This window comes from Scaptodrosophila lebanonensis, unplaced genomic scaffold (genome assembly GCF_003285725.1).
Source record: "Scaptodrosophila lebanonensis strain 11010-0011.00,11010-0021.00 unplaced genomic scaffold, SlebRS2 tig00000131-arrow-arrow-pilon, whole genome shotgun sequence".
Taxonomy (NCBI): Eukaryota; Metazoa; Arthropoda; class Insecta; order Diptera; family Drosophilidae; genus Scaptodrosophila; species Scaptodrosophila lebanonensis.
Genome location: NW_022060584.1, coordinates 1345954 through 1373145, shown reverse-complemented (window position 1 = coordinate 1373145; position 27192 = coordinate 1345954). Strand labels below are relative to the sequence as shown.

At 39.2% G+C, this 27192-nt stretch overlaps 4 protein-coding genes across 9 annotated transcripts; 1 reads left to right on the top strand and 3 right to left on the bottom strand.

The window, feature by feature from the left end:
• Positions 1 to 487: 487 nt before the first annotated feature.
• On the bottom strand, positions 488 to 4202 carry LOC115629004 (tubulin glycylase 3B). Of its 3 annotated transcripts, none has more exons than XM_030525291.1 (4): positions 2702 to 4202; positions 1004 to 1821; positions 775 to 944; positions 488 to 722 (listed from the first exon to the last, which is right to left on the bottom strand). In XM_030525291.1, exons 1-3 carry the CDS (start codon positions 3966 to 3968, stop codon positions 789 to 791), a joined length of 2241 nt encoding a protein of 746 aa, XP_030381151.1. In that variant the 5' UTR covers positions 3969 to 4202; the 3' UTR covers positions 488 to 722; positions 775 to 788. The 3 variants fall into 3 exon arrangements, with proteins under 3 accessions (XP_030381151.1, XP_030381152.1, XP_030381150.1); XM_030525292.1 differs by having other exon boundaries at positions 488 to 709; positions 775 to 932; XM_030525290.1 differs by having other exon boundaries at positions 488 to 709; positions 2702 to 4201.
• Positions 4203 to 6679: 2477 nt separating this feature from the next.
• On the bottom strand, positions 6680 to 18838 carry LOC115629008 (liprin-alpha-1). Of its 4 annotated transcripts, none has more exons than XM_030525296.1 (16): positions 18685 to 18838; positions 17844 to 18045; positions 17676 to 17771; positions 17518 to 17619; positions 17098 to 17451; positions 16878 to 16967; positions 15460 to 15627; positions 15278 to 15397; positions 14925 to 15065; positions 12681 to 13589; positions 11026 to 11663; positions 10754 to 10956; positions 10441 to 10548; positions 10059 to 10378; positions 8819 to 8935; positions 6680 to 8753 (listed from the first exon to the last, which is right to left on the bottom strand). In XM_030525296.1, the coding sequence occupies exons 2-16, from the start codon at positions 17994 to 17996 to the stop codon at positions 8664 to 8666; spliced, it is 3609 nt and encodes a 1202-aa protein (XP_030381156.1). In that variant the 5' UTR covers positions 17997 to 18045; positions 18685 to 18838; the 3' UTR covers positions 6680 to 8663. The 4 variants fall into 4 exon arrangements, with proteins under 4 accessions (XP_030381156.1, XP_030381155.1, XP_030381157.1 ...); XM_030525295.1 differs by having other exon boundaries at positions 17844 to 18042; XM_030525297.1 differs by having other exon boundaries at positions 14937 to 15065; positions 17844 to 18042.
• A 584-nt stretch (positions 18839 to 19422) lies between these two features.
• LOC115629032 (SAYSvFN domain-containing protein 1) lies at positions 19423 to 21234 on the bottom strand. The gene is made up of 2 exons (XM_030525334.1): positions 21064 to 21234; positions 19423 to 20253 (listed from the first exon to the last, which is right to left on the bottom strand). The coding sequence occupies exons 1-2, from the start codon at positions 21205 to 21207 to the stop codon at positions 19885 to 19887; spliced, it is 513 nt and encodes a 170-aa protein (XP_030381194.1). The 5' UTR covers positions 21208 to 21234; the 3' UTR covers positions 19423 to 19884.
• Positions 21235 to 21392: 158 nt separating this feature from the next.
• LOC115628989 (homer protein homolog 1) lies at positions 21393 to 26933 on the top strand. Its single transcript, XM_030525270.1, is given in 7 exon segments — positions 21393 to 21538; positions 22204 to 22492; positions 22547 to 22992; positions 23060 to 23138; positions 24819 to 25088; positions 25156 to 25290; positions 25357 to 26933. Coding segments are annotated over 7 exon segments (1644 nt in total). The 5' UTR covers positions 21393 to 21533; the 3' UTR covers positions 25777 to 26933.
• The last annotated feature ends 259 nt before the right edge of the window (positions 26934 to 27192 follow it).

Sequence of the window (27192 nt, the reverse complement as noted above, 5' to 3'; positions counted from 1 at the left end):
TGAAATTCTAAGTCACTAAGAAGATGCAACATTTGAAAACCCCCTCTCTCTCTATGATCGGCGGAATATGTATCCAGTTATTAGAGATAATTAAAAACACCTCTAATTCAAAGTAAGAAAGAAAAAGTTTGAGTTTCTAAAGCATATAGTACAATGCCTAACATATCGTATTTAATACACTACCATACTCGTGCAGACAGATAAACTGTAATATTTACCTATATAGCGGTAATATTAATGCCTTTTAAGGGGTACTTCAAAATAAAATCTCTCAGTCAGCTCTCCTTCTCCTTCAATGTTTTCCACATTTAAATATTTATATCGGGTAATAATCAAGTATTATACATTTCAGTCTATCTCTCTTCAGGCGATCTCTCATGGGCCTCCAGTTATTTTATTGCCTCAACCCATTACTTGGGTTGTGTATCTATTTTTGACGCCGTACATAGACCACTAATTACAACTTAAACGCACTTAGACACGTGTATTTTTCTAGTTAAATATCATAATTGCGTATTTTTATTGTTATCGGAAATAATGTTTAGTGTGTATTGTAAGATATTCATGTTTAATATATACATACTATATATATATTTTAAAAACTATTACGAATTTCTCATCACTTAATTGGTTTCTCGTTTACTTCTATGCAATTTTCTTATCTCATTAATTGGCCTTTAAAGGACGCCTTATGAGATTATATCCTTCGCTGTAATGATTAGCTGCTTGTAGAAATTTATATTTTAGTGAACAGACGATTATATATGTAAATACCCTTTCCAGTGGTTTTATTTAGGCGCAGTATACTGTAATGCCAAGTTTTCACGTATTGCTGAGTTTAAAATCGTTTTGCCACCAGTTCCGATCGCCGTATTCGTCATAGAGACTTGTCGGGAAGGGGAAGCGGAGCTTGATTTTGAATCAGCCGCGCTCTTTGAATTTTTCTTTCAAATTAGGTGTTGAGTGAAAATAGAGTATTTCGTATACTCGCACGTGTGCTTACCCTTTTATGTTTGCTGATCGTAGCCTTTGTCGTTTTCTTTGAAACGTGCTCTTTCTCCTTCTCCTTCTCCTTTCCGCCCAGCTTCCGACTCGTCGATGACTTCACATTGTTCAAAATTTTGCGCAAAAAGCGGGTACGGGTCTTAACCTTTGGCAGAGCATCGAATAGAGTCATTTGAATGCCGCTCAATTCCATCTGCTGCTGGGAATCCATCGCCTTATTGAGGTTGTACGAGACCTCAAAAGCACGCTCAAAGAGACCCGTAGGCGCCATTGGATTCTTGCTCAAGTCCACCACCACGCGAATGCAGTCCTTGAGCGCCATCGGGCAGATGCGTGCAGTCACCTCCGTTGAAGGCGACAAATCGGGCGTCGAATTGATCTCGATCAGTATCGGATTGTAGTGCTCGTCCAGCATGAAGTCGCAGCCATATAGCTCAAAGGCGTTCTGAACCAACTCCGTCTCATCCAGACTGGCCATGACCACAGCCACAAGATTCTGCTTCATACCATTATAGATGTGGGACCAGGTATTTTCTGGAGCACCCACATGTCGGAGATGACTCTTGAACTGATCCAGCGACCACATATTGTGTTTGGGCAGACGGGAATCCCGATTCATTTTATTCTTATAGCGCTTCTGCACTGAGTTATTGGTCAAGTGTATAGACTCCCGCAAATCATCCATGGTGAACTCCTGGGAGCTAAACCGCAAATAGCAATCCCGATAGGTCCAAATAGTCACCAGCGACTCGGTGATAGTGATCAACATGTACTGGCGTATGTCGAACTTGGTGCGATAGACGAGCAAAGGGCGTTCTGCATATAAAAACAAAGAAGGAATGCAACAGTTGAATGTGAAATTCACATTTTAGGTAGCTCAATATATAGATGGATATACTACGATAATCGGCATAATTCGGCATAACGAATTACAGTTCATAACAACAACAATATGTCCGCAAATATTTTTTATGTAAACTCTTCAGTCTGGCCTTAAATGTTATAAAAAATGTGTTGTACCTTATAAAACGCAAACCAAAGAAGACTATTTCCGAGGAGAGAGCTAGCGGAAAATTCTTTTAAGCTACCCACAAAGAGAGAGAGAGAGAGAGAGAGCTGTAATCTCGGAGGCAAACATGAGAAAGCAAAATTTATATATATAAATTATACTATATGTTTATAAGCCTATCTTTCTGGCTGTATAAATGCTCTCTTTTGAAAAATTTGAAAAAATGCAATCAACTTTGTTAAATAACACGCTTCCCGATTAATGTTTTGGGTCGCTATCATGATGAAACCGGAAACACTCCCGCAAACCCAGCACGTTGGCACTATCGTGAAAACTGTCCTTTTATATGCTGAGGTAGATAGTTTTGTCCATGATCCCATCCATAACAAGAGAGATTGCTAGAAAGAGTCGAGCAAGCCCGAGAGTGAAATATCCTGCACCAAAACAAACCAAACGCAGAACCAAAAAGAAGAACAAGAAACGAGAAACGAGAACCCGCTGCTACAGTTTGTAGTCGTAGTACTGGAGTGAAATTGCTTACATCCTAACAGAACGCATAATGGAGCTTTTAAAATTTGTTATAAATAAAAACTATTAAGAAAACCTTTCCGAAATGGGCAATCACTTCGAATAACCATTAATATGAGCTACCTAATTAGCTATTGAGCCCAAAATATGGTGACTTACCAATATACTTTTGCACAATATACTTCTTGTTCTGATTGTTCGTCGTCCACTGCAGAATGTCATCCAGGGAGTTGCGTATTACAATGCCGATTCCACGCGACTGATAGCCCGGCTTCAGTATCCATAGATTGCGACAACCATCCCAGCAGTAATCGGGTCGTACAGACTCGATTTGTTCGAGGTATTGTGCGGCGAGTCGCGCATACTCGGACATTACCTTCTCAGAGATGCGGAACTTGGCCTGCGACTTGTATACCTCGGATGCTTGGAGCATAAACGTTTGGTTATCCACCATTTCGGCGGGCGTGGGTGGCTTTATGGGCTTGTCCTCCAAGGCCTTGGGATCCGCAAAGTTCATCATATTCCTCACCCTATTCAGCGCAAAGTCCAATGTGCTACTGAGAATGGTGCCGTTTTCGGGATCTGCCAGCTCCTCGGGACTGTGCTCCTTGATGTAGCGGAGCAGCGAACGCGCCGCCGTCTGCTGGAAGTCCTCAATAAAGGCCAACCGCTCCTCCACACTATTGCCGCCCAGGCGATAGAAACGTGGATGGCTCATGGCGCAAACGCCCTCCTCGCGAAACCAGCGCTCCTGCTCGGCGCAGCCCACCAATCCCACCTTCGTGGAGAAGTCCAGGAACTGGCTGCGTCTCACGCGATTTCGATAGGGCAGCACCTCGGCGCACTGATCGCGTTGACCCTTCCCCTGCCAAATGAAGAAGGCCGGAAAGTGGTTGATCATCTTCGATATGATGACGGCTTCGTAGTCATTGCCGCGACGCGCATGATCCAGCAGCACGTCTTCCGGCATGGTCTGCAGCTTAGCGAAGCGGGCGGGCGGCAGTTTCTCCAGCCAGCCACGACGCATCAGAGCTCGCCGAACCGTGTGGTAGTTGCCGTAGACGGTGAAAATGCGACGGTTCCGATACGCATCGATAACACGCGTTCGATAGACATTCCGCATCTGGCGCTTGTGCGCCTCCGGAGTAAGAGTCCGTTGCGACGTCGACGAGATGCTGTTGGAGCGAGCACGCGATAGCAGAGCGTTCAGGCTGTCCTTCTGCTGATGGCTGCTGCCCAAGCTGCTGCTGTGCGCGCTGAGACTGTTGCTGTTGTAGTTGAAATTAGCCAACGGCTTGGGCACGGAACATTGCTTGCACAGCTGCACCAGCTCGGCGTCCAGATTGTGGATGAGCGACTGAATCTTTGAGACGGGATTGTAGTAGCGGTTGCGTGGCGAATTAAAAGTCGATGGCGTCTGACTCATGGTGATGTGTGGGTGTGTGGATCGCGACTGCGACTACGGCCAGTAATTGAACGATATTGCCGGGGAGTGGGAGCGCTGAGCCGTCCCTGTGCGTCTCTGTTTTTTGGTCCGTAGCCAATGCTGTTGCAGCTGATTGCCGGTATTAACGAGAAATTTTGAAGCAGAAGCCGAACTGTTTCTATCAGTATCGCATTTAGGAACGAAAAATCTTTATGGATTTAAAAAACATTTCTTTGCATGAAATCACAGGCCGAAACAATAAAAAATTTTGATACCCAAAACTTTAACGAACGAGTGTGAAACAAATCTGTTGAAACTAAATGATTACAAGCATAGGGAATGCATGTTTCCAAAAATTTGAATGATGAAGCAAGGCAAAAAAAATTACTAGGGACTCCATTAACCAATCATGTATACAGACTTATCTAGAATGACTTATTAAGAATGCATTAAGAATGGGGTCAGAGATGCTTTCTTCTGCCTATTACCTAATTTGCATTAGCATAATGTACCCCTTAAAAACATACCCAAAACTTCGCTTACGTCCTTTTTCAACCAAATAATAAAATGTCAAAACATTCCTCTGCACCAAATAATATCATAATTTATTATGTTATCAATGTCAACTAATTGCTGAAACCCAGATTTTAGTTTTACTTGAACACTTAATATTTAACAAACAATCCCCTATTTTTATACCCTGTACCCGTCGGTTAAAAAGGGCATATTAAGTTTGTAGTATTAAGTATGTAACAGGCAGAGGGAGCTATCTCCGACCCCATAAAGTATATATATTCTTGAGCAGCATGACGAGACATCGATCCAGACATGTCCGTCCGTCTGAATGAACGCCTGGATTTCGGGAACGGTTGATCGCAAATTAGCCAAACTTGGTATATAGATGCTCCTGGTCCCTAAGCTACACGAGTTAATTTTATTTTTTTGATTTTCTCTCCCCTCCCCCCGCCACAGAATTTCGTCAATACTGTCCACATTTTAAAAGCAACGCAAGTTTGCACTCGTAGTTATTATATAAATATTTACTTTATATTTTATCCAAATCAGTCTATTCCAAGAAATGTTATTAGCAGAAGAATTTCACTCAAGTACTACGCCCATAAGCTTCAGTATAAAGTTCACTTTCTTCTTTTTGCTTCTGCTATGGGCGCATATAGCTCAGTGACGGAAGTTTGTCTGGGTACAGGGTATTCCACTGTCGGGTTTGCTCAACTGTTGCGTTCTCTCTCGTTTATATACAGCATGTTAGCCTATTTGGCAAGAAAACATGCAACATGTAGAGCAAAAAGCTAAAAAATACGCATTTGTAGATTCATTAAATCCTTCTATACCTTTCAAGCAATACCATGCCACAGCTTTGAAATAAAGCGTTGAAATTTTTGTTTTCTGAACGATAGATTAAACCAGGATTCTCGATGTTGAAATTTCATATGAAAATGTTTTACCTGTAGAAATCAATGCCCATAAGTAGATGACATTATTTTATAATCCGTTTCAGAAATGATCCATAGAGAAGCAAACGAATGGTAAACATCTGAAATAAGAATAATATAGATGGATGAGTTACATAGGTAACATTATCTTATACTATAAAATTTCGAATATAGCTAAAAAGTCCTTGTAAAGTTAGATGTAGATGCTTTCAAAGCTAAGAGTTTCCGAAAAGTAATGAATAATATTTAAAAATAAATAAATATTACTTGTAATCCTTCCTTTATTTCCTAGATACATATTTAATTATCGCTGCTAAATATACGAACAAGACGGATCAAAAAGAGCTTTAAGGCAACTATTGGGCCTGCCAACATATTTTTCTTTTAAGAGCCGAAAGAATAATACCTTGGTGCAACCGTAGGTAAATCTTTGAATAGTTACAAAATGTTAAACTCCATTTCAACGCCAATAAAAATAACCAATTAAGAATACTATACAGTATGGTTTGCCTAACGAGCCAATGGAATAAAACTTCGATCTTAGGGCTTATCTGAACCCAATTAGGGACAATTCAGGGCTGTATGTATTGACACTCCCAGCATATTTTTTTAAAGAGGTAAAAGTTAAATGTTTGGATTTTGCCAAAGCTTAAATCCTTTATAAGCGATACAAAATGTTTTGTCCTTTCTATCTACTTTTTCAATAAAATTAAACTTCGGTCGTAAACCACCTGTCAAGCTCGGAAAATTAGCACAAAAGTGCCTCAAATGTTTTAAATTTATATTTTTAATTTTTTGGCATTATTCATAAAAATTATTTATCAAAAGAAACATTTATTTCCTGAGCTAAATCTGTAGTTCTTCCCATTTTCGTAAATAAATGATAAAAAAAAACCTTGTTCTAATTTATTTTTTAATAAATGTTAATTTATATTTACTTTTGTTGGTTTGTTGTTTTTGTGTTTTCTGTTTTCAAATATATATGGTACATATAAAAAACCCCAAAACGGAATTTTCGCCTTTACTAAATTGTTAGTGTTTTTTTCTTGTATTTCATTTGCTTCTCACAATATTATATAAATATGTACATACGATTTACTTGTTTTGTTTGTTTGTTGTTTTTTATATAAATTTAGTTGTTTAGTTTAGTTGAGGGATTTTAGATTAGTTTTTAACAGAATTTAACAATTAAACCAATTCGCTCAAATTACATAACTTAATGATTTGCTTCTTCTTCTATAAGTGTTTCACAAATTTAGGTTTAGGTTACACATCGTAAATATTTGTTTACTTTATTATTATTATTATTGTAATTATTATTATTCGTTTAATGCTACAGTTACATGAAATATTTCTGGTGTGGCTTACGCATTTCTGTTCGACTTCTCAATTTTGCTAATACAGTTGAAATAATTTCATTAAGTAATTGTTTTATTAGTAATAGTTTATAGTTTATATATATATACGTATAAATTAATTAATACAATATATTTATGTATTTTTTCATTTGTTTTGTTTTTGTTTTTCAACTTAGAGACAAGCGTTAGTTGCAGTTTTGGTTTTTGTTCAAATAAAATAATAAAACCCATGAACTAATTTTTACATTTTTATGGTGGTTTCCATTCAATTTCTTTTCCATTTTCCATTTTCATGCAGACAGAAAAACAGGCAGTTTGTATGAAAAACATACATGGATACGTCTTTTAATCATAAGTACAAAGAATGTTTTACAAATATATGTTTTGTGATGGAAAAAACGACTTTTTCGATATAATCTAAATATGAACTTTAACAATAGTCGAAAGAGCATAATAAGCTTGCCATTTATTAACTAAATTAATAACAACTTAAGAGTGTTTTGTTTTGAAAAACAATGGATATGCTTTTTGGGTTTTAATTTTTAATGTAAGCCAAACGGTTGTAAGTTAAATAAATGTATAGTATATATTTGCCCAATTTGTTGTAGCTGCTTGCCTAAGTATACATAGGTGTATTTATATCGTAGCTATCGGATGAAAAACAAGACACACAATTGTAGAAAACTGCAGACTTTTAAAAAGTCTCAATAGCTCCGATTGGAGCTTTCACAGGGCAGTACAATTTTGAAAAGCTAACGACCATACCACCGGACAAATCAATTTTCAAAGCAGTTGCTAAATGGTGTATATATATACTATATATATGTAGATTCAATATATGTTGTTGTATTTCTTCTAATTTCAATAGTTTAAGTGGGCGCCTGAAACTTTCCATAAAGTTCACTTCACTGTGCCTTTTAATACTTTGCCGTTAGTTACACATATGCTTGTTTATTATATATATAATTTCTCTATATATAAGTGAGCTTTAGCTGCGACTGTTATTATGCCTGATTGTTGTGCATGTTTTGTTTTGTTTAGTTTTTAGTTTCAATTGGAGCGCCTGTATTTTTAAAGTTTAAAGCCTTCACATTATAAACAAAAAAGTGTATACAGTATATATGTAAAAAATTAAAAATGCTGTACATAATGTGTTCATAAAAATTATATAACAAACAAGTTTGGTTACAAAATTTGGTACGAAGCACTCCTCTCTCTATCTATCTCTCTGTCCCTCTTAAACAAAATACTGTTAGTCTATTGCATGCCCAATTGTTGTTCATAAAAATTAATAATAATTATACAGTAAAGCACTTACCAGAAAGGCCTATCAACTCTATAAATTATATGTCACTTTGTTAAAAAAAATTAAACAATTAAATGATTAGCTTCTAAAACTTGTACATTCTAGCAGCGCCGCATGGCTGTCTGTCTGTTGTCTGTTGTTGGCTGCTACATAAGTTATTGTTGTTGTTGTTGATGTTGTGGTTGTTGTTGCACTTTATAGAGTATGTATGTGCTATGTCTTGTATACATTGTCTTGTTATATGTATGACTATGCGTGTATTTATATATTTATATATAGACGTGCATTATGCGTGTGTGTATATGTGTCTTCAGTGTGTGTTGGCCAACGTGTTGGCCAGGAGTCTCTCGCGTTGCGTCTCTCGGTCTCACTGTATTACATTTTGTGGCTTATAGTTGCGTCGGAACGCTTAGGAATCGTAGCTCTCGTATCAATATGCATGCCGCTACACCCCACCTTGAATTCCTTTACTTCTTTCATTCTTTTATTCATTTCGTGTGCTTTCTTCCTTCTTATTGTATTTATTTATAATTTGTATTCTTTATTCATCCACCGATGTTGTAGGCGGACTATAGCTGCATCAGGATGCGCTACGCTGCTCGTTCTCCGGCCGTCGATCTGTGGCTATTTGCAGCAAATTATTGAACTCTGTCTCGAGCGCTTGACGTGCCTGTAAAAACAAACATTTATTGTTAAATCGTGCGAGACAAATAATTGACCAAAACAAAAACTCACCTGCGCATTTTGTGTGGGTATTTGCAATGCGAGACCCATTGCATTAGCATCAAAGCCCTCATCCAAAGCCATTAGAGCACCGTGCACACCCGATTCGAGCAAATTGTTGGCATATTCCTGCAAAATAGGCAAGCAACATTCAAAATTACCATTAAAAGCACACTAAATATTACTAATAAAAGAGATTAATGAATAAACCATTAACTTTACAGGATATACCGATTTCTTGTAAATTTAATACTTCATAGTGTGGGCATTTTTAGGGTATTAGAACTCTGGTATGTATTGTGTTTCTTTAATAACATTTTACTGCTAAGCTTAATTAATAATGAATTAATTAACCGTTAAACAAAACAATTTAGGCACCCAAAGCGGATTAAAGACATTATTTATAAAAACTAATTCCAACCACCTAATCGCTTGTATTCTTTTGGCAACATTTTGTGCAGTGTTGTGAATGTTGCTGGATGCAGCTAGTGTTGCCAGCTTGCAATGTTGCTGGAAGCAGCTAGTGTTGCCAACTTGCGATGTTGCTAGCAGCTTTACATAGTGGATAATGTTGCCAGCTGCTGTTTTCAGCATAATGTTGCAAACGAAAAACAATAGTTCTGATGAACTTTATTACAGCAATCAAAAGGTTTCTTAATTTGGATTGTTTGGAAATATTCTTGAATCAAAATGTCAGGCCAAATGTGGCGCTGGTGGACAAAGCATCCGTAGGCGGTGACCATTGCCCTATCAGCCACCGCAAAATTATTATTATTTGGAAAAAAATAGGTGCTAAGAAGAAACCTAAATGCGTCTCGGTTCAGTAACTACTTTATAAATGAATTTTGAAAGAAATGCACAAGCAACTCTATCTATTAAAGCCATCAACCTATTTACCTACTATAAGACAGTTTCACGCATTTCCAACGTTAGTAATACCTTGCAAAAAGTAACGTAAAAGATACATATTATTGAAGATAAACTTAACCTGCCTATGAATAAAATAGGTCTACATTTTAAGCACAGACAACTTAGTGTGCCTTTTCATCCTTCTGGTACAGGTTATACAACCATGGCCCATGTTTGTTTGCCATTTGCCGTTTTAAATTGGCTGTTTTTAGAGTTATTTACCCAAATAGGAACTTGTTATAGAAATTATCAGCGTTTTTTCAACATTTCGAGAATAAATGAAATTAAAATGCAATTCACAATTCAATAAAAATTTATGTATAATGGTTGGTAATTAACGCACCTTCAGTCCTATGCTGCTAACCCAGCGTATGACACGCTCATTACTCCACACCAACACATCGCACAGACCGTTTTCGCTCATCTTGCGCCTGTGCTCCAATTCGGTGCGATCGTAATTTAATCGTTTAAGCATTGAGATGCCATACTGTAAGCTGGTGCGATGAAAACTATCCACCATTTTGAGCTGACCACGCAAGTCTTTCTTGGTCAAATGATCCAACATGCGTGCATCGACTAGACACTCCATGAAGGTTGTGCGATATTGCGGAAGTCCCAAGCCGGGCAACCAATAATTCCCTATCCATTCGTGATTCATGTCGCCTACACAATACAAATAAAGTGTTATTAATATTTATTTCAAAAGGGTGAGCAGCCTTGCTTACCAAACGCCAATGTGGTCCGTGATGTTTGAGGCGCCGATGGTGAGGTTAATGAAACCATTTCCTGTATGGCCAAACGCAGCTTTAGCCGATGCAGTGGATTGCTTATGCCTATGAAGGATCAAAAAAGGAACAATAATATATATGCAAATATAATTGTTTTTTGAATCAGTTTCAGTAATTTTCTCTGTAGTTAAGGGAGCTTACTAATACTTTTCTTTCTTAAGCAATCCTATATTTTACGAATTGCTGAATCTTTGTTCTTCGTATTTCTTGATCAAGCTAGCTGTTTCTCTTTTTTTGTCCAACACCTCACCTATTTCACGCTGTATCTCCGTATCACTGAGAGCGCTCATAATGGCGCCCGATTTAACGTTGGCGCGACAGGCGGCCACATACCAAGCTGGCATGCCGACCCACAACTCCAGCCAGGCCACGATAGTTGGCCCATTCCACAGGGCAAATGGCGTGCCTGCCTTCATGGCCTCGCCCAACAAATCATTGCGATAATCGTGCTCTCTGTGAAACAACAACCAAGAACATGAATTAGCAATGCTACTAAAACAAAGATCAGAGTTACGAGCTTACTTCTTCTGCCGGCCATAGTCTACGCTGCTGATCTTGGAGCCTTGGGCGCTAGCAATTCGCGGCATCATGCCGCCCGTTATGCTCATGGCATCGTAATTCGAGTCCACTTCGCTGAGACCAATAGACAGATTGCCTATAGACATCATGCTGGGCGAACCATCGGGCAGTGTGTCCTTAACACCCTTCACCTTCTCCTTTTTGCTAAAGAAGCGGCCAAGCGACGACTTGATGCCCTTCTTCTTTTGCACGGCGGCCGCTGAGTCACGCGACGACACGCCCGATGTGGGCGTCTGCAGCATAGACATGCTACCCATGGTATTGTAATGACGCAACGATTCCTGACTACCGTACCGGGAGCTGAGTGGCGACAGTCCGTAGTTGTGACTACTGAGGGGCATGTGGCTGCTGTGATTGCTGTGTACACCGCCACCAGGTGCGCCAGCATTGGGTGCCAGACCAATGGAACGACGACGCAGCTCCTCCTGACTGTGCGCCAAGGCTTGCGCCACACGCTCCAAGCGCATGGAGCGCGCTGTCAACGGTGAGGCAGCACCGCCTGAGCTGGAGTCCCCAGTGGTCGACATGCCGCCATGAAGCTCGTCGCGTGAAGCATCACTGGATAGCACCGGCAAATTAAGCTATAAAAGCAAATAGCATTAGTAAATAGGATATATTATTAATTAATTATCAAGATACTTTTGATTCTTCTTTTAATGAATTCCCCATTTTAGTTTATTAAAAAACACGTTTAGTTATCACAAAAGTGTACAGCCCTGGGAGCGAAACTCTGCTCTTAAGTGGTTCATTTCTCAACTTCAACAATTTGTGGACAAATAGTAATTAATTGTTAATGCTTCATTCACCGACGGAATTCGCTTTCTTGCTTCTTTACTGGAGAACTGTGTCAGAAGATGGAATGTTCGACTTAACCCCGCAAAATATAATAACATGAAGTTTTACCCTCTGTAGCGAAGAGGTAACTGGGGTATGAGTAAATGATTAAATACTACGGGTGGATAATAAGGCTAAACATCCGCTTAATCCAAGCTGTATCTGCGCTGCAAAAGGTCTATCTTTAATTGCATAATTACATCAATCTAGCGATATGGTAACCAGATTTGGGGATTGGCTGCAGCTCCCTTTTGAACCAAGACGTATTACTGGCTATGATCGGTATGGGCTCGGATACCGTGACAATTCAGAACAACAGGCCCGCCATTCGATACAACGATTACGAAATAAAATAGTATCCCGAGTAATGGCCGCTCCAACCCAGTCTAACCACAGTTTTAAAACCTGTTTCAAATACTTAGATTCTCCGTTTAGGCACAAGTTTTTGAACCGCTGCTGAACCTGGCTGGGACCAAATTGTTCCACCACTCTAAATAACAATACTCAAGTTTATAGCTGTTATAATTTTTCTCTTTGAAAAATAACTTTGATAGTTTGCTTGTACTTAGGTTAAAAGATTCAATATCAATGATAAATAGAATCGTTTGATAGTTTTTTAAATGAAAAATACCTAGCATCTTTAAAAAATGGTTCGATAGACTTTGACCTACAATAATATATTATATATATTATTAATATTCGAAGCTGAATCAATCAATTAAGGTAAAAGTAAACTACTATATAGTTGTAACTAAAGTCCTTACCGTATGATACTTTTGCATGAAGTCGCGTTGCGGACTGTTCGGCGTGCTGCGTCCACTCATGGGGGGACTCTGTCTATCCATGGAGCGACCGCGTGCCAACAGATTGACGTGCTCGAGACTGCCAACGCGTGACTCCAGCTCCTCGGCGCGCGCCTCTGTCGACTGTTTCTCCTCCTGAATGAGACGAATCTCGTTATTAATGGCATCCAGCTGCTCCTGCAGCATCATGGCCAGCGTTTGGGCATCTGTGTGTCCCGACGGCGACATCATGTCCGCCGTGGCTGCGGCATAAAGCGCCTCACTGTCGTCGCATTCGGCAGCGGTGGCCAATTCGTAGGCCTGCTGCGCATGTACCTGTTGCATATTCTCCCACTCCTGCTCGGCCATCGAGCGTGCTATGGCGTTCTCTTCCGATAAACGGGACTTGTTGCGGCGCAGCGAATGCGTCTCGAAGCTGGCATGGGAAGCGCTGCGTGTAAAGGCGCTGCCATCCACGACACTGCTCGGCGAGAGACTGCGCGTCAATGCCTCCGTCTGCTGTATATTATAGGCGATCTCTTGCTGCAGCAGCTGTCGCTTGAAATTCTCAATTTCCAGGCGCGTCTTCGAGAGCTCCTTCATGATTTCGCTCTTCTCGTGGTGCAACTCCTCGGCCACCTTGCGTGCCTTCTCCAGCTCTTGGGTGAGCGCGTTTTTCTCGTCCAGCGCATGCATGCGCTCCTTAAGGTGCACCTGCAAGCGTTCATTGGACTCGGAGAGCAGTTTGTCCACCGTCGAGGATAAGCGCAAGTTGTGCTCCTCGTTCATTTTGAGGCGTTGGTTCAGTCTTACCACCTCGGCCGTCTTCTCATCCAGATTGGCCTCCAAGCCGCGTATACGATCCTCTGCTGAACCATGACGTTCCTGAGCCTGCAATGGGAGGGAGCAACAATCAGTTGAGTAGAGACGAACACAGCGGGTGTAGGTAACATAAATATACATTCAGTAATGAAAGCTAAAATGGTAAGTCTTCAAGTAGTGTGCAATAGAGATGGGTGCGTGAAAATCATCAAACTTTTCAGTGAAATTCGTTGAACTCTTTCAGCGTTTAAACTTTTCTCATATACAACTGATTAAACTAGAATCCAGCATTTTGTTGCTAAACAATTAAGAGTAACTTAATTAGAAAATCAATTTCAACTTATGTCAATGGAACGGTTTTCAAGCAATTGGAAATAGGGGAAGGGCTTCCAGTTAAGTCATTTTGTTTGACCATTAAATTAGAAAAATGAAACACACGTCCAACATCTTTTAGTAGACACAAGTTTAACTTTTTTTAGTGGAGCGATTATAGGATTCGTTTAATTTCACTTTATTTTTTTTTGGTTTACTAAAATTTAACACAACTCCAACATCTTTTGGTAGAGTGGTTCTTTAGAATTTCTAAAAGGATTGAATGGTCGATTTATTGAATTGTTACCCAGTTTGTAAATCACTCTTAACAGAAGTAAAAATCTAATGTAGATATTAAGTACATTCCAGATAAGCATAGACGCTTATGAAAACCGCTTTCGTAGAGTCGTCTACGTTTAAAAAACTCTCTTGTATAAGTTCCGACCAGTATAAGCCATCTAAAAACTGGTTTTGCATCTGTACGAGTACACCTTTAAATCTGAACCTTACCTTACTGAACAATTCTTTATATGGAAATAAAATACTTATAAGCCTCTTTGCTTAAAAAAAACTCTTTCTTAGCCGTTTTAAAACTGCAATTGTTTTTGGACCGTTTCTAATGCAGTCTTAAGCTTTAGACAGTACGGAAATAAAAATTTCCTATAATCTTCGCACTACAAAATGTCAACAAGATGTTCTAAAAAATTGTTTATAACATGAATTGACAGGTTTATGAAAAACATTAAAGCCAGTTGTGATTTGGAGTGACAATTTACGAAATACCGATGTGTGCTTTGCTTCACGCGCCCATCTCTACCATGAATTGAATTTGAATTGATGAAAAAGTGCTCGTGGTTTGCCTTTTTTGGTTTCTTTTTTTTCAGTGCATATAAAGAGGACAATGGAGTTTCTTTTGTTGTTTTCGTTGTTGTGGGGGAATTGTAGATTTTGTAGTTGTTGTTGTTTGTTGTTGTTGTAGAAAAATAGGCATATAAATAATAGACAGACATACATAAAAAGGTAGTTAATTAAAATTTTATACTTTGCTTTTGTATGGAACCTGTCGGCGCGCATATTAGTTCGAGTGCATACCTTATTTCCTACCTTTGTCAATGCCTCCATGCGCGCCTTCAGCTGCTCTTCCATGTCTGGCTGGAGTTTGGCATGTTGGGCTAGCTTTTGTTCGGATAGCTCCAGTTTCTCCTCAATGGCGCTTATTTTCTCCTCGTGCAACTGTGGGAGATTTTCGAATGGTGTGTGAGGAAGGGGCACAGAGATTATTAGTTAGTTTGGATGAAAGGGTGGGCCAGCAAGTGGTTTTTTGTTTCTCTCTGTTTGATTGTTGTTTGTTAGTCACGGGGCACATTTGTAACCATAATATGAGTAGCAAAAACCATAGCAGCCCCAAGCGTAGCTATTATTTTAAAATAAAAAACGGCACGTACCTTCAACTGCGCTACCTTGTGCCGCAGTTCCTGCTCGAGCTTCTCATTCAAATCGTGCAGAGATGTTGACTCACGTTGCGCATTCAAATAGCGCTTCTCCAGCGTGGCAATGCGTTCCTCCTGCAAAACATTAACAATTTGAGGACTTTCTTTTAAAGAAACGTGTATTGTGAAGAGCTCACCTGATCCTCCTTTTGTGCCACATTCTCACGCAAGTCACGCTGCAGCTTGGCGCATTGATCCTGCGACTTGCAGTGCTCCTTTTGAACACGAGACATGTTCTCCTCCATCTCGCTGATCTTGTTGTTTAAATCCGAAACTCTTCGCTGCCATTGCGAAAGCTCCGCCGTCTATAAAAATAAAGAAATACAAAATATTAATCGTCTTGCTAATATAAATTAACACTTTTTAGTTTATTTTAAAAGTGAATTCCTAGTCCATAAACTAATGTAGCATTTTTATGAAACAAAATACGAATAAATAATAATAAACTTGGAGTAAACTTTTTATACCAGCTGTGACTTTTTCTGTAGATCTATATATGTATAGCTTTAGTTTATAGTGTAATAATCTTGAATTGCGTTTGAATAAGGCAAGTCTATATATTAAGTTTCATGTCTAGCTGTTATAGTTCAAGAGATCTGGAAGTTCATACAGACAGACAGGCGAGTGAGATAAACAGAAGTTATGCTGACAATACAAATAGTGGATCAGCCACGCATTTAAATTCCTGATACGTTTATGATGGAGTTTTTAAGACACCCTCTTTTCATTCAGATAAAGCGGCACAGAAAAGCATTACTGTTTCAGAAGGTATGTATAAAATTGTATCACTTTAGAAAATTATTAATCCAACAATACATTTTTTTTTTCAATATTGTGGTTGTAAAATATTCTTGTTTATTTGTTTGCTAAACTTTGATTGACCACTTCACTAAAAGTAGTATAAATATTTTAAGAATAAATCACGCTTTCTTAATTAATGTAATTTTCTATCGGTATGATTTTCTCTAATATAATACTCTAATATAAAAATATATATATATATATATATATATATATATATTGGTTATGTTATTAAAAGATTTCAAAATCGGTATTGTTTCTATTTTTGCACTGCCTGGTGCTCAGTCTAGTTACCAATACCCCCTTCGCTCCCATATTTAGAACTCATAATAAACAAATTATGCGGAATAGTAGTGGATAAACGTGCTGAATTCTGAAAGTCGTTTGAGTTCAGATTTTTTGTCGTGGAACAGTACCACTAACCTATTTAAAAACCAAATAAATCAATCGTTTTTATGATTCTTCATAATACTGTCTATGGAACTATTTGTGACTAAAGCAATATTTTATTACTATATAGTTGTGAATTCGAACAAATTTAAAATTTAGTTTCTCGCTACTAAGCAGATATTAAAACGAATAAATTAATTGTTTATTCTGATTCTGCACAATTCTTTCGTACAGCAAGAGTTCTATATATTTAATGAAAACAATTTAATGAAAACAAAATTCGTCTCGATTGTCGTGAATGTAATCAAATATTTGTTGGATTTTTTTGGTTTTTGTTTTTCTGACGCTCCCATGTTGCACTCACCTGCTTCTCAATGATTGTTTGCAACTCGTGCGTCTTGGCCGCATAGTCATTCAGCTCGCTGGCCTCGCCATTTACACCGCCGCCTGCCAGCTGCTCAGAGCGTTCAGAGCATTAAACAATAACAAAACAACAAAAAACATTTAAGGTTAGCACGCTTGATTGCATAAATTGTTGAGCGTAACAGACGCCGACGCCGACGACGGCGATGACGACGACGCACCTTCTCTTTGACGCCATTCTCGCCGCTTGCGTTGCTGCCGACGCCGCTGCCCGCTGTGCTGCCATCGGTGCCGGCATTAGCGCGCTGTATTGCACCCGATTTGTATTGCGTTAGCTCATCTTTGGTTGTGTTCAGCTCCTCTTCCAGCATATTGTTCTTCTCGATGGACAGACGCAAGCGTTCACGCACCTTCTCGTCCAGGGCCTTGTGATGCTCGAAGAGCGATTTGAGCGCCTTCAGCACCTCCACCTCGCTGGAGACGCCGCTCTGCGCTGCCGCCTGACGCTTGACCACAGTCATGCGCAGCGAGCGCTCATGCCGCGACACCAGACACTCCAGATGCTCCAGCAGCAGCTAAGGCAGCAAAATAAAACATTTCAATAATAATATCCATGCTGCTTGTTTGCCTTTGAAACTTACGCGTGTGTTGTTGCGTTCCGCTTTCAGCTCACCAATTTCCTCATCACGCTCTAGCAATGTCTCTCGGGCCTGTGTCAGTTCCTTGGTCAGAGTGGAAAACTCCTGAGAAGACCAAAGCATTTTAGATAGGCACATTTAAGTTGTTTTTTTAAACTTACCTGCGGCAAATTAGCGTTGATTTGCCGCTGCAGGCTGTCCCGCTCCTTCTCCACATCGTGCAGCTTCGACTCCGATTCGCCCAGACGCTCTTGCGCCTTTTGAAAGGTAGAAAGAAAACTTAACTCCATATCTGTTCATATCTAACAATATAACTACAGCACAATTACCTCGCGCAGGCTGTCCATAAGCTTGTCCCGCTCATCCAGCATGGAGACCATAAGCTGCTCAAAGTTCGCATCCTCGCCGCTGAACTGTGAGGAACGCTGCGATATGCTATCCTCCGATATTGTGGGCATTACGTCGCACATCATGTTCCACATTATTTAGTTGGCCGCCAGACCACAACACACACACGCGCATGCAAAGCTGCTGCCCACCAAAAAAAAGGTAAAGGAAATTCGAAATGGAAATCACAATATGGGATTTGGGAGAGCGCTTTTTAATACACATGTCGACCAAATGCGATCGTTATGGCTTAGCCCACACGTCCTCCCACATGGTCGACCACTTTTTAATTTGTTTACGTTTGTCCGCCCGCGCGCCTTCTGTCAACGTTTCCAGTCCAATTGGGCCGACATGTGAAAAACATGTCTAATAAGACTTTTATCATAGGCGCCGCATTGATAACAAGTTTTCTACAACGGCTCACATACACACACACAGACATACTGTCACAGGCACAGACACGCATACACACTCGGCATTGCCCTACACATACACACATGCCAGCACACACACACACACGCACAGAGGGGCAGCAACATTTTTTCTCTTTACACACACATTTCGCATAACTGGCATATTTTTTATGCTTTAGGTGTGTCGCGCCCACATTTTTAAACAATAATTACACAAAAGGCACCTAAATATGCAGCCGCAAGCAAACAGCTGCTATCCGCTGCTTTTTCACTCTTAATAAAACGCCTTTTCTGCCAGCAACTGCCGACGGCTTTTATGCAAAAAAAAATGTAGTACCAGCTCTCCCCCGCACGGAAAGTGAACACATACCCTAACCAACAACGATCGATCGCACGGCGGCAGCGCAGCAGCAGCAACAACAACTCCTGTTGCTGTTTAGCCTTTGCATACGCTTGATTGTTGTAATCTCAGCGAGTTTTCTGATTTTCCGATTGATTTTTTATGCGCGAAAAAGACGACCGTGCGTCGCTTTTGGATTGTTTTAATTTGTTGGGCCGCAGGGAGGATTCTCGAGTTGGCAGCACCACGTCTGTGTTCCATTACTCCAACATTCCGCCACGGGTGCTGCCACCTAGTTGTACAATTTAAGCGCTCACCCCTGCACACTGAAGAGCAGTGCTAAAAACAGCCAATGAAGATTCAAATATTTGAAATTGCTCAAGCGATTAAAAACTAAATTGCTGGCAGGTAATTATAGACTTGTTGATTTAAATTGTACTTATTTTTACTAAATAGCTTTAAAGTAATTAATATTACATATAAGCTTTTGATAGTAAAATATATATATTTATAGAGAGATATATGGAGCTGATATTACATTATATGAAACTTGTCTTAGGACTCGTTCTTGTGGAGAAATTCTCTTTTGAAGATCAATCTTTATTGCCGTCAAGGAAGTACTCTCGGGTGTGGTTATAAAAACCTTAAGAGCAGAGTACAAAAGGGTTTTAACATTACTAGTTTGAGAAGCAGTCCCAAATACTACATTATGTAGATTAAAACAAAATAGCTTTCATTCGTTACAAAAATAATGTATTATAGTCGCTTATAATTGTGCTTAAGTATATGCAGAGCTAGAAAACTTCCTACCCAATTAAAATTTAACGATAAAATAAAATTTATAATTTACATTTTATGTTGTGTTTTCAAACTGCTTTCTTTCACAAACTGTATAAATGAATTGTGGCTTAAAACATGTTTCACTCTATTTGTTTATTATGGATTGGCTTAAGTTTCTGTTCAACATTTATTGGAAATATCTTCATGTACTATCTTGAAAGCGAAAAAACATGTCGGAATTATAAAAAAATTTCGGGAATTATCAATTGGCCTAGTATTCAATATTATTTACATACACTTAGTACGATAAATTCAAGTGTACGTCAAGTATGATATTCTACATTGTTTTTTTGATATGGGGTCTTGCTGATATATAGAATAAGAAAACAGTCATTTAAACATAAATTGCAGAGAAGATACAGAGACGATACTACTTGTATTTGAAACATTTTAACGCACACTACTCGAGCCGTACCGTATTTCTCGCTCAAATTGCTCCGCTTTAAGAGTTCCATCAATGCTCTGGAAATCTTTATTGAACACACTATAGGCACTAATCTCGTTGGGCTTTTTCGGTCCGGTGCGAGTGTTGAAATAAATCATAAAGAGCGCAGAAAACATTAAGAATACTATGCCAAATTTAAGTTCAATGGCAATAATATAAACTGTGACCCAAAAACAAAAATAAACCGTCCAGAGCGTATATTTTAAACACTTTCCATCCCTCCACGTCTCCTTAGGTGGGTCCAACGTGTGTCCAACGCTATCTTCGATGAAATCGTCTTCTGAGAGGCTTGTGGATGGTGATTTGTCGGCTTCCTGCACACGAAAATACTTATAATATAGTCTTTCACTGTGATAAATAAAAGTGCAACTAAAACTAATAATACTGTGCCACTTTTAAAATAAGAAATTACTTAAAAACTTGGTTTCCCAAAACGTCGAGTCTTTGATGCATAGAATCGACTAATTTTTGGGTTGTTTCAGATGAGATCTTTGTGGGTTTTTCAGTTAATTTTGATTGGAAATTATTTTATTCCAGCTTGATCCACTGCTTCTCAATCACAATCAAGTGTGTTGGCTATGCGGGTGATTTTAATTCCGAATCAGCCAACTTTTTACAATAATAACGAAAATTTATCCTTACTATTCAGAACACAAAATTGTCAGCTCCAAATGTGCAGAACTGTTTTGCTAAGACTTGCCTGCTTCACGAACAGGTAAAAAGCCTTTTATCAGTAAGAAGAACCAACCAAGCCAACTAAGTCAATAAACTCGTTTTTACTGTCCTTGTAGAGCTCTACAAATGAGTCAAGTAAAAAAGCATATAATAGCTTCAGAAGTACGTTATAATTGTAATGAAACATTTTGCACGGCAGTATAAAGCCTGTATCAGAAATAAACCTCTCCCTCCCACACACCCAACAAAATTATCACGTATCTACTAAAAATTGGCCACTATTTTGTATACCAGGTAATAAAATGTTTCAAGCTAGAAACCGTATGGCATGCTCCTTTGCAATAATTCAATAAAAGGTACTTAAATATCAGTTAACAAAACCAGAAATTTAACATACATTCATATGTATGTATGTACATATGTTTATACTTCCCGGGGAACATACACACCTTTGTTATCTCAACGACTTCCATTTGTCGTTCAGCTTTGCCAAATGGCCAAGGAAATCGAATTTTGCTTTTAAATTTATCAACCACCTCCTTTCTTCTTTTCCGCAGGCGATATTTATGAAGTTGTTCTTGAAAGTCGTCCATAAATTCGCTAAAAATCGTAAACACGGCCAGCTGATGCTGATCTTTTACAGCACTGGACACGTATCACAACGCTAGTGGGACCATCAATAACATTTCGCAATTATACTGCTAAACGTAACCAAAATACTACTAGAAAAATACCGCACGCTTGGATTGGACGATTATGCTTGTCAGCTGGGCACACTACACTTTTCTTGCGGTTCACAGCAATAAATGGCATTTAGCTCACAAAATATTGTAGTATCGGCTTTTAACAAGAATAAACAATTAGCTTAGCGTAATTGTGTTGCCATTATAGCCAGAAACGGTTGCAGCAAACAAACACAATGGGGTAAGTGAGGGTGTTGAAACGCTTTTGAATTCAAAACGTTGCAATTGACGTGAAAAATCGACGCGCTGCTGCTGTTGTTGTTGGCTGCTAAGCGGGCGGCGTTGGAGGCTTTATGTAGTAGTATATATGCATGTGTGTACGAACATTGCGTGTGTGTGTGTGCGTTTCTATGAAGGTGTGCGGTTGTGCAGGAAGGCAGGCAGGCAAATACCGCCCGTCAATAATTGTGCGCGTGTGTGGGTGTACGGCGTATGCGTGTGTGTGTGTTGAGTGTAAACTTGAAGCAAAATCAAAACGAGGCAACAAAACGCTTAAGCACATAATGCAATTTAGTTTCAAAGGCATTGACAACGCGCTGACGGCGCCAGGAAGTGACGCCAGCTAGCCCCAGCAACCCACAGCCACCCCCTTTAATTTCCCCCTTTTAAAGACAACCGACCGACTAACCGACTAGTCAGGCAGGCAGTCAGCAACCGCATTCATCATTGATTGTGCAGCGCAGCGTGCTCGCCTTCAACAACAGCAACAACAACAATGACAATGACATGGTAAAAAGATAGGCGCTAATATAAATTAAATATTAAGAGAAGTGTGTGTGTGTGATGGCTTAAATGGAATTTTTAATTATCATATACGTGTATTCCCAAATCTCTTTACAACCGCAGCGAACAACCAATTTTCACTTGCCAGGCGCACGTCTTCCATATTGACCCGAAGACGAAACGTACTTGGATTACGGCTAGCATGAAGGCGGTTAATGTTAGCTTCTTTTTTGACTCGTCGCGAAACTTGTATCGCATCATCAGCGTGGAGGGTACCAAGGCGGTCATTAATTCCACAATAACGCCCAACATGACGTTCACACAGACATCACAAAAGTTTGGCCAATGGAGCGATGTGCGCGCCAACACGGTTTATGGGCTCGGCTTTGCATCCGAGGCCGAATTGACAAAGGTGCGTATTTAGAGATATTATATCTCCACAGACTATTATTGTTATGCATTGCAGTTTGTGGAGAAATTCCAAGAGGTGAAGGAGGCGACTAAGAATGCCATGAAGTCGGCGAACGGCTCCAATGCTGTTACGCCCACAACCTCGGCAAATACGTCGCCCATATCGGGGCGTGCTGTTGGTGCCATGCAAAACGATAATACCGCCATAGATCCACATACCGTAGAACCGCCGAATCTAAGCAATACAAATACACAGAACGCGAATCCGGACAGTCCATCGCACAAGCTATTGAGCACAAGTGATGCCAAACCGGATATAACTTCGGCCACCCCCTCGCCACAGCCATCGGTGGGTGCGGGCACAGGCGGGGGTGGCGGCGGCGTTACCATTTCATCGGGTGGCAGCATTGTGGGCATGCACACTGGACCGGGAGCGGGCGCAACTGCTGAGCAGCAACTGAAATACGAAAACGAACGTCTGAAAATGGCCCTCGCGCAAAGGTGAGTAAGAAACAAAAGCCATCTAGAAGGTTAGTAAACCTCCCACCTACAATGCACACTTTTGCAGCTGCGCCAACGCCAAGAAATGGGAAATCGAACTGGCCACATTGAAGAACAACAATATACGTTTGACAAGCGCTCTGCAGGTGCGTCCATAGCTTTAAGCAGAAAACAACAAGCGAATTGTGCTAAGTGTTCTAACAGTGTAGTGTATTTGTGTTCCAAAAAGATCGATTTGTTGTTTGAAATTGCATAAGAATTATCAATTAAGAAGTGCTACGAAACTGGTAAGGAAATATATTTATGTAGAGGCACTCGAAGCGAAATCGGAACACAAACGTAATCATTGGATTTAGCTAAACATACTCGGAATTGATGAATCAATATTATAAAAGGTTATTCTGGTTTTTAATTTTTATCAAATTTGTCGACATCGATGCTTGAGTCAATTTAACAAATTTGATTTCGTCTTGCGATGTGCGTGGGAGAGTTTCTTTTTACAATGATAACGACAAATCGATTTTAAAACGGGAACAGGCCTCTGTGTTTTTTCTAAACTGATAGACTTATTTTTTCCAACTTGAATTGGGACCGAAACAGTCTATGTATTTAGCGGAGCAGGATTGGTGGGAGGATAATAATACGCGACAAAGTTTTGTGGATGAATGAAAAACGTCGATAGCTCGACTGCTTTATTTATATATAAATTCTTATCCTAGTTCTTATGCTATCGCCTACATACTATCATCGATTCCTTATCTTCTACCATGTGTGCGTACTTTATCAGGTAGCTCATGTTAGCCAGCCGCAGCATGCTCATCCAGCGCGGTGGCGAGCCTGAGCTAATGATTTGTGTACTTACACATCCTTATCTATTAAGCTGGCGCCTGCCAGCTACGAAAATGTTGGTGTTATGTTCGGCATCTAAGGCCGAACTCATTATTATCTGTATAAGAGAGCATGTCTGTTTATCGAGGTTTTATCTATAACAATATGATAATGTACCATTCGTGGTCTAGACAGAGCAAATCTAGCTTATCAATTAATTTACATTTACTTAGGATCTCGCTAGAATTGAACAGTCTAGTTTTATTATAGTAGTAATAATACATTATATTTCAATTCCAATTGAAATTTCTATGCATGACGTGCAAAGTTAACGAGTTTTCCAAGAAAATTAAAGCAAATGAAAACTAATAATGCTCAAGAAACACATATAGAGATAAAATATCGTATGCGTTGATTGTTTTTTTCTTTCTTTAACATATCGAGCACTAACCGAAAAAAAACCGTAATTCATGTAGTATTTTTGCTTCTTCACTTAATTCTTCTTCTTAATTTATTTAGCTATAGGAGAGAACCCTAGAGCTAGAGGTAGTTAATAATTGGTAATATTTTATTCCAAAACAAATTATTTAATGGGTTGGTAACCAAGTACTTTTATTTTGGATGAGGCTTAGCTTATATATACGAACTGTGTTAGGGTATTGCTGATTTTAAGGCGACGGCTCGGATGGTTATCGATCGTAATCGTAAGTAATTGGGTAATTTAGTCAAATAGTCTTTGAGAAACTTACTCCAAATCGAAACAGGTTCTATGAAATACTCATTTATTTATTAGAATTGAAAAAATGATTCATGAATAAATGATTAGATTAGCTTATATAGGGCATATTGTTTGATATTTTTTCAGTTCATTCAACATATTTTATGAATTGATTCCCTCTTAGTCAAGAGTAGACTAAAGGTCCCCTTCCTTTGAGCACAAGATTACTTAATTTAGAAACCTTTCCTTGTTTCAAACATTCTGTTTTTGCACTTTGCAGGAGTCCACAGCCAATGTGGATGAGTGGAAGCGCCAACTACACACCTACAAGGAGGAGAATATACGACTCAAACGCGAAATGGAATTGTTGCGAGTAGGCGCGGGTAGTGGCGCCGGTGCTGCTGGCGGCTCCTCGTCGGAGGATGAGCTGCGTCGCGAACTGGCCGCCATGAAGGCGCGCACGGAGTCGTTGCAGGCGGAACTGATGCAGCAGGAGGTCGAGCTTAAAATGGCAAACATCAATTTGCGCGAGAAGTGCAATGATCAGACTGTAATTGTACAAATTAATTTAGACATATGTCGAAATCGAATTTACAGCTTATTTTTCTATCCACCAGCTGGCCAAGCTTAGCGAGCTGAATGTGCTGTTTGCCAAGCAGCTTTCGGAGCTGTGTGCTGTGCAAAAGGACATGGAAAATGTTATACATCCTGCTAAGTGCACTTGAGACGCAGAGTTGGGTTTACATAGAAAGGTTGGCTCGAGAGTCTAAGCAACTTATTTTGAAATGCACAACTTAAGATTCAACTTTGCTCGCCAGGTTTCAGCGCAGGAACAAACTACAGCAAATACTACAACGACTTCATCGACAACAACTACAACTAGCAAACGTTATTTAAGCAATTTTCTGACGGCGGGCGCTGTTACCCCCCAGCCGGGCGGCGGCAGCGGCGAGGCCGAAAGCACGCTCTCCAATGTCACTTCCATACACACCCAACTTCAGTCGTCGCTGTACGAGAGCCAGAACACGGCACAGCTTAAGGCGCTGGACAAGCACTCGGCTCTGCTGCAGGAACTGCATCAGCGACAGGCGGCACCCAGACGCAGTTCTCTGACCGAAGCTGCTGCGGCGGCGGCTGGCACATCGACGGGCGGTGCTAAAACCGCCACAATACTCGTATCCAAATCAAAAACTAAAACTGGGCTGCCCCTTCTGCTGAAGAACTCCATAAATAATTAGTAGACGCATTGCGCATTGCAGAGAACTTTTGTAATCTTTGTATTGGTAGTTTGTAAACAATTCACTTTCAATTGTCACAGTCACAAGTCCCCGACGCGCCTACGACCCTAGTCTTATATGAATGTATGTATGTATGTAATTTCTCGACTCGAAACGCCCAGTATTTTTTCCCAAATTGTATGCGTGTCCCCATGTTGTCACATCACTCTTCTCGTAGACCTAAGACAAAATTCACGATTCAATTCGATTCGATTATCATGTGCATTTTTTGTTAAGTGCAATATATTTAATAATTAACTAACCATTGATATACATATGCATATTATTATAACGAAATCGTGTGCTTTTTATTTACTCTTACTTTTTTGTAACTGTTAATTAATTTTTAATGAGAGCTTGACAATGAATACTCACATTCTTTCCGCCAAAAGCACTTAAGAACTTATTACTTCCATCGATTTTGAACGAACAAATTGCAATGCAATGATATTTTGTAAATGTGCTCGAAAACTTTACGTATTTGAAAACCAAAATTGTATTCTACGTTTAAGAAAATTTTAAATTTCATTTTATTTAATGTCTATTTATTTATCATATACCCTTATTTGATATTGAAATAATATTAAGCATATACATACTTTAACTAACGACGACGAACATACTAAAACATAAAAACACACATTTAAAACGAATTAATTTTATAAATACATAGCGAAAAGGAAAAGAGAATACAAAAATTACCAGATATGATATAATTAGCAAAGTAAAATACAAAATAACAACAAACGAACAAAAGCAACAAAAACAACAAGTCAAGCAAAAACTAGTTTAATATATTGAAAATAATATACATATATACTCGTATATATATGTCTGTATGTATCTAACGGAACCACAAATCTTGAGAGAAGCCATCTAATAATAATATTAAAAAAACAAGAATAGAAGACACAACACACCCCACACGCGAAATATTTTCACCCAGCAATAAATAAGATTTAAAGGTAACGAATAAAATTTATGAAATGGGAAACGTTTACGGTTATATTCAAGCCATATTGTTATGCATTTGTGCATAAATAAATAATACAGTTAATAAAACAAATGTTGAACATACAAAGCTAGCAATTAATAATGAAATCGCGGAAGAAATATATAAGTACATAAATATATGAAATAAATAAATTCAATACGACGAACAAGAAAATGAAGAGTACATGTTGTTTTATTTGCTATTATAGTTGTAAGAAAAGACTTAAACTCATTGGGTTTACAAACAAGGTGCATTTATCAAAATTCTAGCATTGACACCACTTCCGAAGTTGCACAATTATTAATTATAAATGTTTTTCACTTTGAAAGGATACATGTTCTAAATAAGTCGAATTTGTCCATTCAATTTGTAATTTTTGAGCA